At 37.8% G+C, this 16390-nt stretch overlaps 1 protein-coding gene across 1 annotated transcript in view; it reads left to right on the top strand.

Moving 5' to 3' along the window:
- The window catches only part of MIS18BP1 (MIS18 binding protein 1), a 58913-nt gene that overhangs the window by 29458 nt on the left and 13065 nt on the right, over nt 1-16390 (top strand). Inside the window, 5 exon segments of the mRNA XM_014457595.2 lie at nt 1140-1291; nt 1790-1886; nt 4013-4859; nt 12532-12707; nt 14227-14387. Of these exon segments, the coding sequence (XP_014313081.1) occupies nt 1140-1291; nt 1790-1886; nt 4013-4859; nt 12532-12707; nt 14227-14387 (1433 nt within the window).

Genomic DNA, 16390 nt, shown 5'->3' with positions numbered 1-16390 from the left:
GCCTCCCCTTTGGGAAGCTCGGGTTAGGAGCAAATATTAGTGGATTTTTTTTTTTTTTAGGTGTATCATTTTTCCAGTGTGATTTATTAAATCTTTGTTTTGTGAAACTGTTAAGACATTGTGTGTCCTCATATTACATAAGTTATTTTGAGTGGTGGTAGTTGGTGCTATCTTTTTTATGAGAAAACCACTGAAATAAAACAAAACCACGTCTCACATTAAACAACTAAAGGTATGCAAAGGCGCTAATCAGTGATAATTTAAGTTGATGTGATCGTGTGTGTGATTTACCTAAAATGTGGTTTTGCTTATTTAGTGCTATAATCTATATGTCATAGTATTGTATTAAAATACTTAATGTCTGTTATACTTAACCAGAATATATTATAAGTGATCTATTATAATAGCCTTCTTCACCATACTGTAATAATCTCAGAGGAAGTACCATCCATTATGTATCTTCAAATACAGCTTCTAGAATAATAATAAAAATGTTTCTATAGTTTTACAAGTCCTTTTTAACTTATCTAGAATTTTAGCTCAATAGCTGTTTCTTAAGCCTATATTGTATACTATAAATTTGGTTTTGCTTAAAATTTTAATTAGCATGGATTTAGTTATACATTGGTATACATAAATTAATTGTAACATAAGAATTCAATATACATGAAGAAATATAAGGGAAATAGAGTTATTCGCTTTCTGTTTAGTTGGTACAGAGTTTGGATGAACAGGAATTTGTATTTACAAAATGGTTTGATGTTTCTATTTTGCTTTAGATGTGGCAAAGGAGATTCAAAACAGATAATAAGGAATATTATGGCTGTCCACTCCTTCCTTCCTTCCTTCCTTCCTTCCTTCCTTCCTTCCTTCCTTCCTTCCTTCCTTCCTTCCTTTCTCTCTCCCTCACCCTCCCTCCCTCCCTCCCTCCCTCCCTCTAGAATAAAAGTGATTTGAACAAAATATGGCCCTATGCAGAGTGGTTCTGTCCAAATAAAATTGCTTTATGTCATAACCAAATTTAACAAATATTTGTGACATTGGATTAGACAGACTTTTTCAGAGTGAGTTCTTAATGGGGATGAGCAGCTTAACTTTTATATAATCATTTATCTAAACTTTCATCTTTGTACTCATAGAACTGAAGAAGAATAAGCACAGTACATTGCCAGGAGCTATAGAATTAAACATTTGCCAGAGTAATCCTCAAAATAAACCACCATTAAGCTTCGCAGATGACCAAATAAAGAATACTGTTCAAAATGGGGGAGAATATGACTTAACTAATCAGGTAAGCTTTTATTGTATACTGTACAGTGGTGGTGTGATACTATTGAAAACATTAGAGACCAAATGAGAAATCATGAGTTCTCTTTGTTAAGTATTGCTTTTTATTAGTTTAGGCATAGTAGGTAAATGTCTTGATATTTATTTTCCTAGTATCTCACTGGAAAAGTGCAGTTAAGAATAACAAAGTTTTAGCTATAGAGTAAGGTTTAAATAGATAGAGAATGAGAGTGTGTGTGTGTGTGTGTGTGTGTGTGAGTGTGTGTGTGTGTGTGTGCGCACGCACATGCACATTTTAAATGATAGTATTAAATTGGTAAAGAAAATGTGAGAATGTGGTTACCCACATGGTGCTTCCAAAGCTTGAGCTTTGAATACCTCTGCTAATAAAATTTCTGTAAGTGCCTAGAAATTTGTGTGCTTGATTCATACTGTAAAATGCTTGTAGTCATATTTATAGGTAGTACTCGTTATAGTAAAAAGTTATCTTTTGATTTTTAAGGAATTGATTGGAAAAAGGGAATATAAGAAGTTATCTTCAAAGAAACTCAAAAATTGTGAAAGAACAAATAAAAAGATAATTAAAAATCAGGAGCAAGGTAATATATCCTTATTATTGTTTTATTTTATAACTAAAGGCCTGGTGCATGAATTCATGCATGGGTGGGGTCTGGCTGCCCCACCCCAATCGGGGCCAGGCTGGCTGGGGAGAGGGGACATGGAAGATTGGCCAGCCGGGCCCGCCCCTGGACGAACTCCCGGTCAAGGGGACAATTTGCATATTAGCCTTTTATTATATAGGATAAGTAGAAAGTTACTATTTGAAATTTTTTAATATAATAAAAGTGATTTTATAAATTTCTAAATCTGAAATGATAGACCAACTGTTTTAATGCTTATTAAATATTTGGTGTTATCTTTTTACAGAAGATGATTTACAAAATGAAATAATTCATTGCCTTAAATATAGATTCACTTATAGGTTTGCTTTCTTTAATCTAGGTAGCTTTAAATAATTTTTTTAAATCACAAAATATATATTATTTAAATATGCTTCTAGTATTGTTTAAAGACAATCTTTTTATTAAATTGTAATAGGCCAGGAGCTCCAGTGGCGCAATCGGTTAGCGCGTGGTACTTATAAATTGTAATAGGCCATAATTTAGTTTTGTGTAAGTGTGGATTTTTCAGAATGATTTCATTGAAATCCTGCGTACCTGAATATATAGAACCTTTTCTGTATGCATTAGGGAGTTTAAAACTTAATGTTTAATTGAATCTATCAGCTTAATAGCATTTTTTTCTATTTTATTGCTTATAAGTGAAAAATGAAAGTGGAGAACATTTACAAGTGTGTAAAAAAGTAGACTGAAGAGCAATACTACTTACCAAGTTTACATGACTTAAGTAAAAGTATCCAGAATAGGCTGTATCTTTATTCAGGTTATTTAATGAAATTAATAAAAAAATGTTTTGCTCAAAATTAGAGAGCATAAAATTTTTAAATTGCCAATTGAACATTTGAATAACATTTGTAATAAGGAATTAGCAGAAAACACTTTAGCTCATAATGTCAAAATATATAATTCCATTGAGAAGTCTTGTGGAAACTTTCTTGTTTTTTGGTTAGTACCATTTCATGAATTATAATTTAGAAGCTTCTTTTATTTTTGTCATTCATCTTTTAAATGTCACATAATATGTGTAGATTGTTGGCAGTATGTCACTGTGATGATTGGTGTGATAATTTACAGTTTATATCTATTTATAATTATAGCTGGATAATTTAAAGTTAGAAACTAATAGTTTAGCTTCTGGTTTCTTAAGTTTTAGAGTTGAGAATTTCTCTCATTTAATTTGTTTTCTTTAAGTAATGATATGCTATAATAAAGACTCTCAAGTTCTGTTTTGGTTCTTTTCCCATGATGATTCATAGAGTTTTTGGGGATTCAGCAAAAGATTGCCTTGATGGCTACCATTAGGGATGAATGAGAACGAGGCTGTGCAAATGGAGTTCCATGTTCTTCTAATTCCCTTCTTAACTAATATACCTTCTGTTTCATATGTTACATACCTAGTAAGGTTTTAGCAACCCAACAAATATTTATTTAGCATCTACTACATATGTGACTGAACTAACTCCAGTAAAATGAAGATAATTCACAAATGAAAACAAAGTTGTTAAGTGTACTTTTCAGACTAGTTGAAAGATTAGATAAGTGTAATTATATGCAGGGCACATTGTCAAACATGGCATTATTTTAAAATATTCTGGAAATTTGAAAGAGCTTTCATTCAGTTGAGGAAATCAGGACAAAATTTATGGACCTAGTAGGTTGGAGTGTAAAATTGAAACAGGTAGTGATTTGGTTTGTAAATGAGTGAAAGGAATTTTCCAAGTAGAGAAAATTTGAGAAACAGTGGTCTCACAGACATAGAATATGGTTCAGACCTGAATGCAGCAAGTGAACTGTAATGAAGGCCAGGTAGAGGAGCTTATATGCACACTAAGTATACTATGAGAAGTCCTGGACAAGTTGGTATTAAAAAATAGTATGTTCACAATCAAAGGGACGGTGATCTAAACAGACTGGTGTTTCAGCAAGATTAATATGACAGTGGAGTTTGTGGTGGGAAAACAATATATTTGTGAAAATGGTTTTTTAAATTTTGTTTGTAGCTAATTTGAGATTTTGATCTTTGGTTTTATCTTATGAAATTAAAGAGCAAACCGAAGAATCGAAGGTATCCATTGATATTATCATCTCAGGAAAATCACCTTTCTCAGATGAAGAAAGAAAATATGTGGCTACTAATCAGAAGGAAGTCTGTGTTTTGGTAACACCACTTAAATCTAAAAATGTGATAGAGCAAAAATGCATGAAGTATAATGTATCCTCTGGTGCCGTTAAAGCAATAACAGATTTTATAGTGCCAAAGCATCAAAAAGAAAGTGAATCAGACTTAAATGAAACTACATGTCCAATTAGTAAGCCCAGAAAGACTTTCAAAGATGTATTTGAGAGTGACGTGGGTCATACAAGTGAAAAAAAGGAAGATTGCATTGAACGTGATATACTCACTGTCAACCAGAAAATAAAAATACCTAGTTCTAATAAGAAACAAACGGTCACCTCTGACTTTAAGAACAATACAAAGTTATCAACATCGAAGAAAATTGAAAAAAATCAAGTAACAAATCAAGATTTGTCTGCTGAGAAGAGTGAAAGGGAAAAGAAAATTATAATAAAAGCTGGGGATATTAAGAAAACCACAGCAAGAAATACCAAAGAAAGAGTAGTTCACCAAAGAAAAAGCAGAAGGAACATCACTGGAAACATCTCAGTGACCTCTGAATCTGAAACTGAAGAAAGTGAAACTGAATTTCATATCCTAAAAAAGAAAGCTAGATGTTCTGCTGAAATAAATTGTCAGAAATCTGATATTAGGAATGAGTTTCCAATTATTAACGAAGTGGGATCTGGTGAAACGAAGAGGCATTCCTTAGAATGTTTACCTGGTTTAATTCAGGATGAAGAATGGAATGAGAAGGAATTGGAGAAGCTTCATTGGTAAGTAGTTAGATTTGACTCTGAAATATCCTGAGTGGCCACAAAATAGTTGAAGACATGAAGAATCCAATGAGGGAGTGATTTAATGATTTATAATCATTAAAATGGAATATGTCATCCAAAAACACATAAAGAAAAATTACAATTTGTACAGAGAATGGAGGGAAAATATAGATAACTGCCATCTACATGTGGCCATTTATACAATATACATATGAGCTTTTTATTCCCATTTAATATTGCAAGCATACACCTCCCCTTCCCACCCCCCATCTACTGAAGAAAAGTAAATATGTGAGGGGGTGGATGTGTTACTTGTTTGTGGTGATCACAATGTATGTATCAAATGATTAAATATATATAACTTTACTTGTCAGTTATACTGCAATAAACCTGAGAATATATGTCAACATAGACAAATGCTGCTCTCTCACAGCCTCACATTTTAAGAAATCCTATATAATAAAGATGTAGTATGCAAATGGTCATTACGCCGTGAAGCATAACGACTGACTGCATAACTACCGGATCACAGATCAGCAGAAGGGTGGGGCAGCGAGCTACAAGTGGGCTGTGGAGAGCTACAGGAGGGGGCAGGGTAGCAAGCTATGAGGTGGGGGTGGGGGAAGCTACAGGAGGGTAACAGCGAGCTACTGGCGCAAGGATTCGTGTACAGGGCTACTAGTATTTTATAATTAAATTCACCATCATAAAATCTTCACAGATTATTTAATGGTTCCCCCCTCCATTTATTTAAGAAATTTTTGCCTAAATGTAACTTCTCTTCTTTAGACACAGAAGGTAATCTTCATTCTTATTCTCACAGTGTTTGGGTTGGGTGCTTTCTTGCTTCTCAATGATCTTTTCCTTCCAGAGTTCTAACTTCTTTCGATGTACAGGGACTTCCAGCTTCTTTCGATGTACAGGGACTTCCAAATCTGTATCTTTGGTCTTGAATTCTTATATTTAGACTAGAGGCCCAGTGCACGAAATTCATGCACAAGGAGGGGAAGGGGTGTGTGTCTCTCTCAGCCCATCCTGCACCCTCTCCAATCTGGGACCCCTCTCACAATCCAGGACTGCTGGCTCCCAACCACTCGCCTGCCTGCCAGCCTGATCACCCCCTATCCACTTCCCTGCTGGCCTGGTTGCCACTAACTGTCCTCACCTGCAGGCCTGGTCATCCCCAACTGCTCTCCCCTGCAGGCCTGATCGCCCACAACTGCCCTCTCCTGCCGGCCATCTTGTGTGTGGGAGTGATGGTCAATTTGTATATTACCTCTTTATTATATAGGATTTGTATTTTCCTTTGCCTACTGAAAATCTTCACATAAGTCTCACCTACATCTCTAAATATATCATAAACCAGACTTATTTCCCTTGCTTGTACACGGCCTGACATTCCTATTTCTGAAAAATGTAATTCTTTCAGTCAACTAAGTTTAAACTTTTTATCGTTACTGATTTTTAAAAAATTTTAACTAGTTCCCAAGGAGCTGTAGATCTTTTTATGGGGTCATTTTCCATCTGCACCCTTTTTCTTGAGTCTACTCTTTTTCAGATTTTTAATGCCTTTTGCCTAAACTATGGAAGTAGCCTTATATTTAAACTTCATTCTTTTCATATATGTAATCTGTTTTATACATCTCCACATTAGTCTTTTTTTTTTTTAATATATTTTATTGATTTTTTACAGAGAGATGAAGGGAGAGAGATAGAGAGTCAGAAACATCGACCAGCTGCCTCCTGCACATCTCCCACTGGGGATGTGCCCGCAACCCAGGTACATGCCCTTGACCGGAATCGAACCCGGGACCCTTCAGTTCGCAGGCCGACGCTCCATCTACTGAGCCAAACCGGTTTCGGCTCCACATTAGTCTTAATGTATGATTGTGGTTCTGACAGATCAGAAACTTTCATTGCATTCTTACTAATCTCCAAATTTTATAGATTCTTTTGCCTTACATTGTCAGCATATAATAATTGACCTCAGTTATTTTGCCAGCTGTATTCTCCAATCATTTCCTCATAATAAAGGTTCTCAACCTTTGCTGTATATTTATATCAGCTAAGGCTATTTTTTAATGCTTGAACTGCTGTTCCCAGTGAGATGGAGAAAGCATACTCTACTCTAGCTTCTACTGCACAGCTATAGAAACAAGACAATTTATACAGCAGCTTTTTGTTGACTCAGAAAGATAAATAGTAGCAGATCAATGGAGGAAGACTAAAACTTAAGTACTACCCAACTGGCTGTGAATTTCTAGTTTTTCCTCTGGTATCACCCAAGCTAAACTCAAGGCTCACTAAACTGGAAGTGAGCACTAGGGCATGACAGAGTTAAAAGAAGCCCTCCAGTTCTGGAGCAGGAAAGGGGACGACTAAAGCTCAGAACATTAGAGGAAATGCTCCAGTTCTCTTTCTTTTTCTCCTTCCTCATATCCCAGTCCATGCTGTCCTACAGGGATGAAAATCAGTGCAGCAAGTGGGGCCCACACTTACCTAAACTCTGAAAGTGGGGAACCTTCCTCTCAAATAAGAGAAGTAGCACTCTCAAGAGGGTGGGCGTGTTGTGTTTTTGTCATATTGTCCTTTGCTTGTTTCTGGAGAAAGATGCAATTGTAACTTTGCAGCAAAACCAGGTAACTAAAGCCCCCCGATTTTTGCCAGAGAAACAAAAAGAGGAACCCTAAGGAACCCAAAATTGCAGAGAGGAAGAAGCTAACTAAAAACCTGATAAAGCTGTTTATGAACTTTTGGGCTCACGCCTGATTAATCAAGAGTGGCTATACTAATACCTGTGAAAGATTTGTATAAGAAGAAAATTATAAGGGATAAAGAAGTACTTTACAAAATGATAAAAGTGTCAATTTACCGGGAAGACTTAACAATCCTAAATGTGCATGCACCTAACAACAAAACTCAAAATATATGAGTCACAATCTGTCAACTAAAAGGAAAGGACAGAAGTGAAAAGATAAGCAAATCCACAATTATAGTGGTAGACTTCAGTGCTCCTCTTTTGGTAGTAAATAGAACTAGTAAACAGGAAATTATCAAGGATGTAAAAGAACTTAATGATACCATCAACCAACTATTTAATGGGCATTTATGGAACAGTCCATCCAGTAATGCAGGGAGGTGTTTATTCCAAAGGTAGCTAGAGTATTCATCAAGATAGAACATCATGGCCCTAACCGGTTTGGCTGAGTGGATAGAGCGTTGGCCTGCGGACTCAAGGGTCCCAGGTTCGATTCCGGTCAAGGTCATATACCTTGGTTGCGGGCACATCCCCAGTGAGGAGTGTGCAGGAGGCAGCTGATCAATGTTTCTCTTTCTCTCATCGATGTTTCTAACTCTCTATCCCTCTCCCTCTCTGTGAAAAACCAATAAAATATATATATATTTAAAAAAAGATAGAACATCATGTTTAAATAAAACAAATCTTAAATTTAAAATTAGTCATTCAGAGGGTGTTCTGTGACCATAATTTAGTTAAATAACAAATCAATGAAAAATTAACAGGAATTTTTCCAAGTGGTTGAAAATTTAATACACTGTAAGAGTAAAAGAAAAACATAGATCAAAGAAAAAGTTTCAAGGGAACAAGTTTTGAGGACAAGGAAACTGAACAAAAATGAAAATACTCAGAATTTGTATTGTAAAACCAGAAGTTCATAACTTTATGGGGTCGTTTTACTGAGGTAATCTCTTCCTGATTTTTGTGGTACTTTCTGCATAAATTAATTGTGGCTTTTTTTTTCCAAAGGAAGGGAGAGGGGGAGAGAGGTAAAAACATCAATAATGAGAGAGTATCATTGATTGGCTGCCTCCTGCACACCCCACACTGGGGATCGAGTCTGCAACCTGAGCATATGCCCTGATCAGGAATCCAATCGTGACCTCCTGGTTCATAGGTTGATGCTGGACCACTGAGCCATGCCACCTGGGCAGTTGGGGCACATTCTTGATGAATGGACTATTAAGTAATAAGATGGAAGAACTATTGATACTTGTAACAACTTTAATGAATTTCAGAGGCATTATACTGAGTGAAAAGAGCCACCTCAAAAGGCTATATGCTTCCATTTACTGCATATGAAATCTTGGAAGAGACAGCTAAAAAGAAAATAGATCAGCCGGGCCAGCATTACTCCTATCAACCCAGAGATACCAGTTCAATTTCTGGTCAGGGCTTGTGTCCAGGTTGCGGGCTTGATTCCCAGCGTGGGGCGTGCAGGAGGCAGCCAATCAATGATCCTCTCTCAACATTGATGTTTCTATCCTCTCTTACTCTCTGAAATCAATAAAAATATATTTTAAAAGAAATAAAGTAGATCAGGGATTGGCAGTGTTATTGTGGTGGATGACAACAAAAGGATAGGTAGCATGGGGATTTTTTTTCAGACCTCTGACCAGCAGGCATTCCTTTTGAAATTTGACATGTTATAAATTGAACTATTTTTCATTCCGTAACCCTATGTCTTGTTTCCTCATCTTCATTTCTTTGCCAGGGTAGTTGCCTTATTTTCACCTGTTTTTTATCCACCAGCTTTTATGTCATCTCCTCTTTGTAACCTTCCCTTGTCATCTTCCATTTCTACCACTCACTCAGATATGATGCCTCGTTCTCAAAAATGCAAAGTATTGCCACCACAGACCTACTAAATTGAAATCTTCAGGGATAGAGTCTATGAATCTGTTTATTATAGTTGTTTGCTTATTTACTTGCTTACATTTTTGCTATAAGCTCAAGTATCTGTTTTGTTTTTTGTTTTTTTGGGGGGGGGTCAGGAGGCCTGTGTGTGTGTTTTAGAGAGAGAAACATTGATCGATCAGCTGCCCCCTGCATGCAGATCAAAACTCCAGCCTGGAATTGAACCCATTAGGCAGCGGTTCTCAATCTGTGGATCACGACCCCTTTGGGGGTCAAACGACCCTTTCACAGGGGTCACCTAAGACCATCGGAAAACACATATATAATTAATTACATATTGTTTTTGTGATTAATCACTATGCTTTAATTATGTTCAATTTGTAACAATGAAGTTGGGGGTCACCACAACATCAGGAACTGTATTAAAGGGTCACGGCATTAGGAAGTTTGAGAACCACTGCAACAAGTTTTGATGTACAGGATGACACTCCAGTCAATTGAGCCACACTGGCCAGGGCACTCCTCAAGTGATTCTCATTTGCAGCCGACTGCTTTGTATGCTACATCATGCTTATAACCTAGTATGATAGACAGTTAGTTAGCAAATAACAACTATAATCACTGTAAGAAATTTATAAGAATGTGTATCAGAGAAATCTAACTTGGCTTAGACAGATACTTGAACTAAAGGATAAGAATTATTTAAGCCCAAGCTTTATGATAAGTACATTTTAAATAGAACAGTATGTAAAAGTAGAAAGGAAGTGCATAATTAGAAATACTAAAAAGCCAAAATGTCTAGAGTACAGAAAGTGAGGGAAGAACAGTACAGGATGAGACTGGATAGTCAGGCAAGGAACAATGGAAGTCATATTAAACTAGAGGTCCAGTGCATGAAATTTGTGCAAGGGGGGGGAGTCCCCTCAGCCCAGCCTGCATCCTCTCACAGTCCAGGAGCCCTTGGGGGATGTCCCACTGATGTGCAGGCGGGAGAGGCTCCCACCATTGCCACTGCACTCCCCAGCCGTGAGCCTGGCTTCTGAAGGCTGAGCAGTGCTCCCCCTGTGGGAGCGCACTGGCCACGGAGGTTGGGGGGGTAGCTCCTGCGTTGAGTGTTTCAGCCCTGTTGGTCAGTGCGTGTCATAGTGACCAATCATTCCTCCCTTTGGTCAATTTGCATATTAGCCTTTTATTATATAGGATATTTTGGTTTTTATGTTAAGAATAATGAAGTGAGTTTTAAGTAGCACTGGAGTGACATGATTAAATTTGTCTTTAAAAATTGTCTGGGAGGACACATTAGTTTGTTAAAAATGCATTAAGTATTTTTATTATAATAAAAGAGCCCTTTTAGGCGATTTCAGACTTGAAAATTACCTATGTACACAAATAGGGAAGTTAGAGCTCAAATCTTTTTTAGTGATTAATTATGCAAAAGAGTAGGTAATTCACACTTGGGTTGCGGGAAACGAGTTAAGTCGGCTCGCGTGAATTGCGCATACTCCGCGGGAGCCGTCTTAAACTCGGTTCATATAGATTTGCGGTGGAGTGCGGGAAACGTGTAAACTCGGGCCGATTGTAACTGCGTATTACCAAATATTTCATTTCAATCGAACCCATACTTCAATACAAATAGGGAAGTTAGAGCTCAAATCTTTTTTAGTGATTAATTATGCAAAAGAGTAGGTAATTCATTAACAGTGTTTAATACCCATAAGTATTCTTTTGTGCATGGAGTGCATGGTATTCTATGATTAGCTGGTACCTGTTCACAAGAGCTGATTTCTACAAATTGATTCTACAAATTAATTGTTTAATAGTCATTAAAAAAATAAATTTATCCTTAGCTGGTGTTTTTCAGTGGTTAGAATGTCGGCCCACCCATCAAAGCACTCTGGTTCAATTCCTGGTCAAGGGGATGTACCTGGGTCGCAGATTTGATCCCCAGCCCCTGTGGAGGTACATGCAGGCGACAACTAATCGATGTGTCTCACATCGATATTTCTGTTTCCCCCCACTTCCCTTCATCCCTTCCACTCTCTCTAAAAATCACTAGGAAAAATATGCTTGGGTGAGGATTAATAACCACCACAATATTAAAGAATTTATTAAAAACAATAATACTCTAAACTCATCACTTCCTAATTATTTTAGTACAGTTTATTATTATGCATACCCTTAAGGTTCTTTACAGCTATTATACCTGTAAGGTAGATATTTTATATAATGGTGTGCCATGGCACATTTCTTATTCCTCATTCAGTGACATCATGTTGGTAGCTTGAAATCAGCCATATTGGGGGTATTTACAATATGGAAATTTGCAATACTGCAAAGAAGGATTTTTTAAACCCAGATGGCTGGTTGTTAAAAATGTATCAGTACAACACTGCATTATAAAATATCTTCAAAGTGAATGGTGGTGTAGTAATATGGGTACCTGGTTCTAAGTACTAATTTACAAATGAACTATTAGAATGTAACTCATTTGTTAAATTGGAGAACTACCTTATATTGACTTGTGTGTTTTTTTCTCTTTCAATTTTCATTTCCCTTAAGCATTATATCTAAAATATTCTGTTCTATAAACTGTAATACTATAATGAAAGCAAGCCAAGCATAACACATAACCTGGAATGTATATGAACTCAGAGCTCATCTTTCAATATATTTAGTACCAGTAATATTTGAGCAACAACATAGAAAAGTTAGTCATGTTAGCCCCCTCCCCCCCCCAATCAAATCACTGATTTGTTGGATTTGGGAAGAAATACCTTGAGATTGGAGATAATTTTTCAGATTAAAACTATGCATCTACTAGATGTTAAATTATGTCATCATATTTTTTAAAGCAGTAGAGTAAGTTATTGAGTATAGGGTGTTATCTTCTTTCTAAATAGTTAAGTAGAATGATTTTGGTAAAATTCCTTTAGCTCAGTAAATCTGATTGATTTAGTGGTATGCATTCAGGTTTTGTTTTTTCCTTATTCTTTAACTGGATTTGGTCTTCCATAGTGCTTTTGCATCTCTTCCCAAGCACAAACCTGGTTTCTGGTCAGATGTTGCTATGGCTGTAGGTTCTCGATCTGCTGAAGAATGCCAGAGAAAATACATGGAAGATTCCCAAGGAAATGGATTCCAGAAACATGTTACTAAGAAAAAGCCAATCAATTCCAAAGGCCAAAAGAATGGTAAACTTTGTAGTAAATAGTTTTTTCCTAGTTTTCTGTATCAACTTACAATAACTCACTAGATGTATTTTCTTCCTTCCTTCCTTCCTTCCTTCCTTCCTTCCTTCCTTCCTTCCTTCCTTCCTTCCTTCCTTCCTTCCTTCCTTCCTCCCTTCCTTCCTTCCTTCCTTCCTTCCTTCCTTCCTTCCTCCCTTCCCCTTCCCCTTCCCCTTCCCCTTCCCCTTCCCCTTCCCCTTCCCCTTCCCCTTCCCCTTCCCCTTCCCCTTCCCCTTCCCCTTCCCCTTCCCCTTCCCCTTCCCCTTCCCCTTCCCCTTCCCCTTTCCTTTCTCCTGGTGCACGAAATTTGTGCACAGTGGGTGTGTGTGTTCCTAAGCTGAGCCTGCACCCTCTCCAATCTGGGACCCCTCGAGGGATGTCCAACTGCCCGTATAGGTCTGACTGGGATCTGGCCTAAATATTCCTCTCATAATCCAGGTCAGCTGGCTGCCAACCACTCGCCTGCCTGCCTGCCTGATTGCCCCTAACCGCTTCTGCCTGCCAGCCTGATCGACGCCTAACTGCTCCCTTGCTGGCCCCGATTGCCCCTAATTGCCCTCCCCTGCTGGCCAGGTCACCCCCAACTGCCCTCCCCTGTAGGCCATCTTATGTCCATGTATGGTTGGCTATTTTGTGTGTTGGAGTGACGGTCAATTTGCATATTACTCTTTTATTAGATGGGATATCCAAGTGTCTTATAGATTTTTTTTTTATTGTTTTGATTTTTAGAGAGTGGAAGGGAGGGAGGAAGTGGGGAGAGAGAAACATCAATTCGATGCCTCTAACATGGGCCCCAACCTGAGCAGGGTATTGAACCTGCTGCAGTGGAGATATGTACCCTTGACCAGAAATGGAATCCGAGACCCTTCAGTCCATTGGCCGATGCTCCAACCACTGAGCAAAACCGGCCAGTGCTGTAGATGTTTTCTTAAAACTTTAAAACTAGAAAGAATTGCAAAGATTATCTGTATTTGGATTATTCTAAGGGTCTAATTTAATTTCGGGCCACTTGGTAGGGTCCCCAAGGCAGGTTTTCATTATCAGAATAAATTTAGTTTTCATGGCTTTCAGGAATGCACTCTTCTGCCCAAGGTTTATGCTAGAGAAGTCCTATTCTAAACTTTGGGTTGTGTCCAGTATCCCTGTCATAATTAAATGTGCTTTATATTTTAGCAGAATCAATAAATTAGGTATCAGTAAGAGGAGTATGGGAGATAACCTTTCTCACAAGATTAAGACCTTTTTAACCAAACCCTGCCTACATGTATCTTACATGTATTTTCTTCAGGAGTATCTTGCAGGCTAATGATATCGCACAGATCCCAGTGTAGAAAGGATCCCTTGTTATAGAAAAAACCTGTATATAATAGAGGCTGAATTTACTTAATATGAATACACAGTTTAGATTTTGTCAAGTTTGTTAACACTAGAGCAGTTATTCTAATGACCAGGTTCTTACCAAAATGTTTTGCTGACTCTTAAGGCAAGAGAGGTGATTCCGATAAGAAGCAAACTATTAAGATAACTGCCAAAGTGGGAACTCTTAAAAGGAAGAAGCAGATGAGGGATTTTCTGGAGCAGTTGCCAAAAGATGACCATGATGATTTTTTTAGCACAACACCTTTTAAGAAACAAAGAGTGCTGGTAAGAGTCTTAAATCCATGATATTGTTTTCTTTTTTTTATATTGTTTTCTTTATATTGATTTTTATCTTATTGTTATATATGGTTAGTGTTCATCCCTAATATTTAGGCAAAGGATTGATAGTCTTCACAGACATGAGCCAGTACAGGCCATTCTCATCATTGTATAGAGTCTACCCTTCAATGAGATTCCAAGGTAACATTTGTAGAACCAAAAAGAAAACCCAGAAATATGCCAAATGTGTATATTTAAAATTTTATATACAATGAGACAAACTTTTTTTTGAGAGTGATAAAAGATTATTACTCACTGTACAGTAAATTACTATAAAGTAAAATCAGTGACAGCACAAGATTGACAGGTTTGAATGTCAAAGAATTTTTGTAGTATCAAAAATCACATAACTAAAAACTTCATGATTAGGATAAAATATTTGCAACAAATAAAACAAAGCCAATAATATGATATAAAAAAACTCATTTTAATGTTACTATGTAAGTATACCTTCTAAATTATAGAATAATTTTAAAAATAAGTTAAAATATCCACTAACAAAAAGCAATGGAGATGTTGATACAGTCATGCATCAGTGGATGCAGAGTTGAATCATACCTTTGGAAAGCATTATGGCAACATATGAGAGCCATAAGGATTAATTCTACTCATGGGAGTTTATCCTAAAAAATTGAAATGATGCCAAAAATCTTCACAAAGATAATAATCATTGCAGGTTTATTTTTATACAGAAAGGAATACACCCTACAATCAATCCATATATCAACTAAGAATATTCTTCATAAACATAATGAAATACAGTACAAATATTAAGTACAAATTTGAAACTGTTAAAGATATTAAGATTAAAGTAGTACGAAGATAGATGGATCTAGACAGCTGAACTATTAAGTGTAAAAATTGAGTTTTGGTGAGGTAGACGTAAGGGTACTTTTTTCATCTAGTCATGTTTTTATTGATTTTTAGAGAGGAAGGGAGAGAGAGAGAGAGAGAGAGAGAAACATCAATGATGAGAGAGAATCAATGATCGGCTGCCTCCTGCACACCCCACACTGGGGATGGAGCCCGCAATCAACTTGGAATCAAACCACAACCTCCTGGCTCATAGGTCGTCGCTCAGCTACTGAGCCACGCCAGCCAGGTTCATGTACTCATTTTTTAATATTGTTAAGTAATCTTCAATTTTTAAAGGCTACATAATCTACACTAATAAAAGAGAAACATGGTAATTAGCGTACGACCTCTACCCTTTTCATTGGCTAATCAGTGAATATATGCAAATTAACTATCAGCCAAGATGGCAACCGGCAGCCAGGCACTGAAGCGAGCATGAGGCTTGCTTGCTGAGGACTCCAATGTTCCCTGCCTCACTTGCCGGCCTCTCAGCTGCAAGTCTAAGCAACTATGTACTATGTTGCAAATAAGAAGGTAAACAAAACCCCAGAAACCAGCTGGACTGAAAACCAGCCGAACCGAAACATTGTATCGATGTTTTCAGCAGCGAGGCCTCAGAGCTAAAGCTGGCCCAGAGTAAAAAAAAAAGAAGAAGAAGAAAAAAAGGGAGCAGTTGGGAGCTTCAGTCACCCGCCAGCCTGAAAACAGCCCTCAGCCCCTCAGCCAGCCTGGCCAGGCAACCCCAGTGGGGACCCCCACCCTGATCCAGGACACCCTTCAGGGCAAACCAGCCGGCCCCCACCCGTGCACCAGGCCTCTATTCTATATAGTAAAAGGGTAATATGCCTCCTGGCACCGGGATCAGCGGAGCAGCGAGGCTCCCCGCACCGGGATCAGCGTGACAGGGGGCAGCGCCCAAACCCCCTGATCACCCTGCGGCTCTGTGAGTGACAGGGGGCGGGGCCACAACCTCCCTATCCGCCCTGCTCTGTTCGTGACAGGGGAAGGCACCCCAACCCCCTGATCAGCCCTGCTCTGTGCCTGATAAGGGGGAGCTCCCCAAGCCCCTGATGGCCCTGCTCTGTGTGTGACAG

Source organism: Myotis lucifugus, unplaced genomic scaffold (genome assembly GCF_000147115.1).
Source record: "Myotis lucifugus unplaced genomic scaffold, Myoluc2.0 scaffold_81, whole genome shotgun sequence".
Classification (NCBI taxonomy): Eukaryota; Metazoa; Chordata; class Mammalia; order Chiroptera; family Vespertilionidae; genus Myotis; species Myotis lucifugus.
This window is presented reverse-complemented; position numbering and strand designations above follow the sequence as displayed.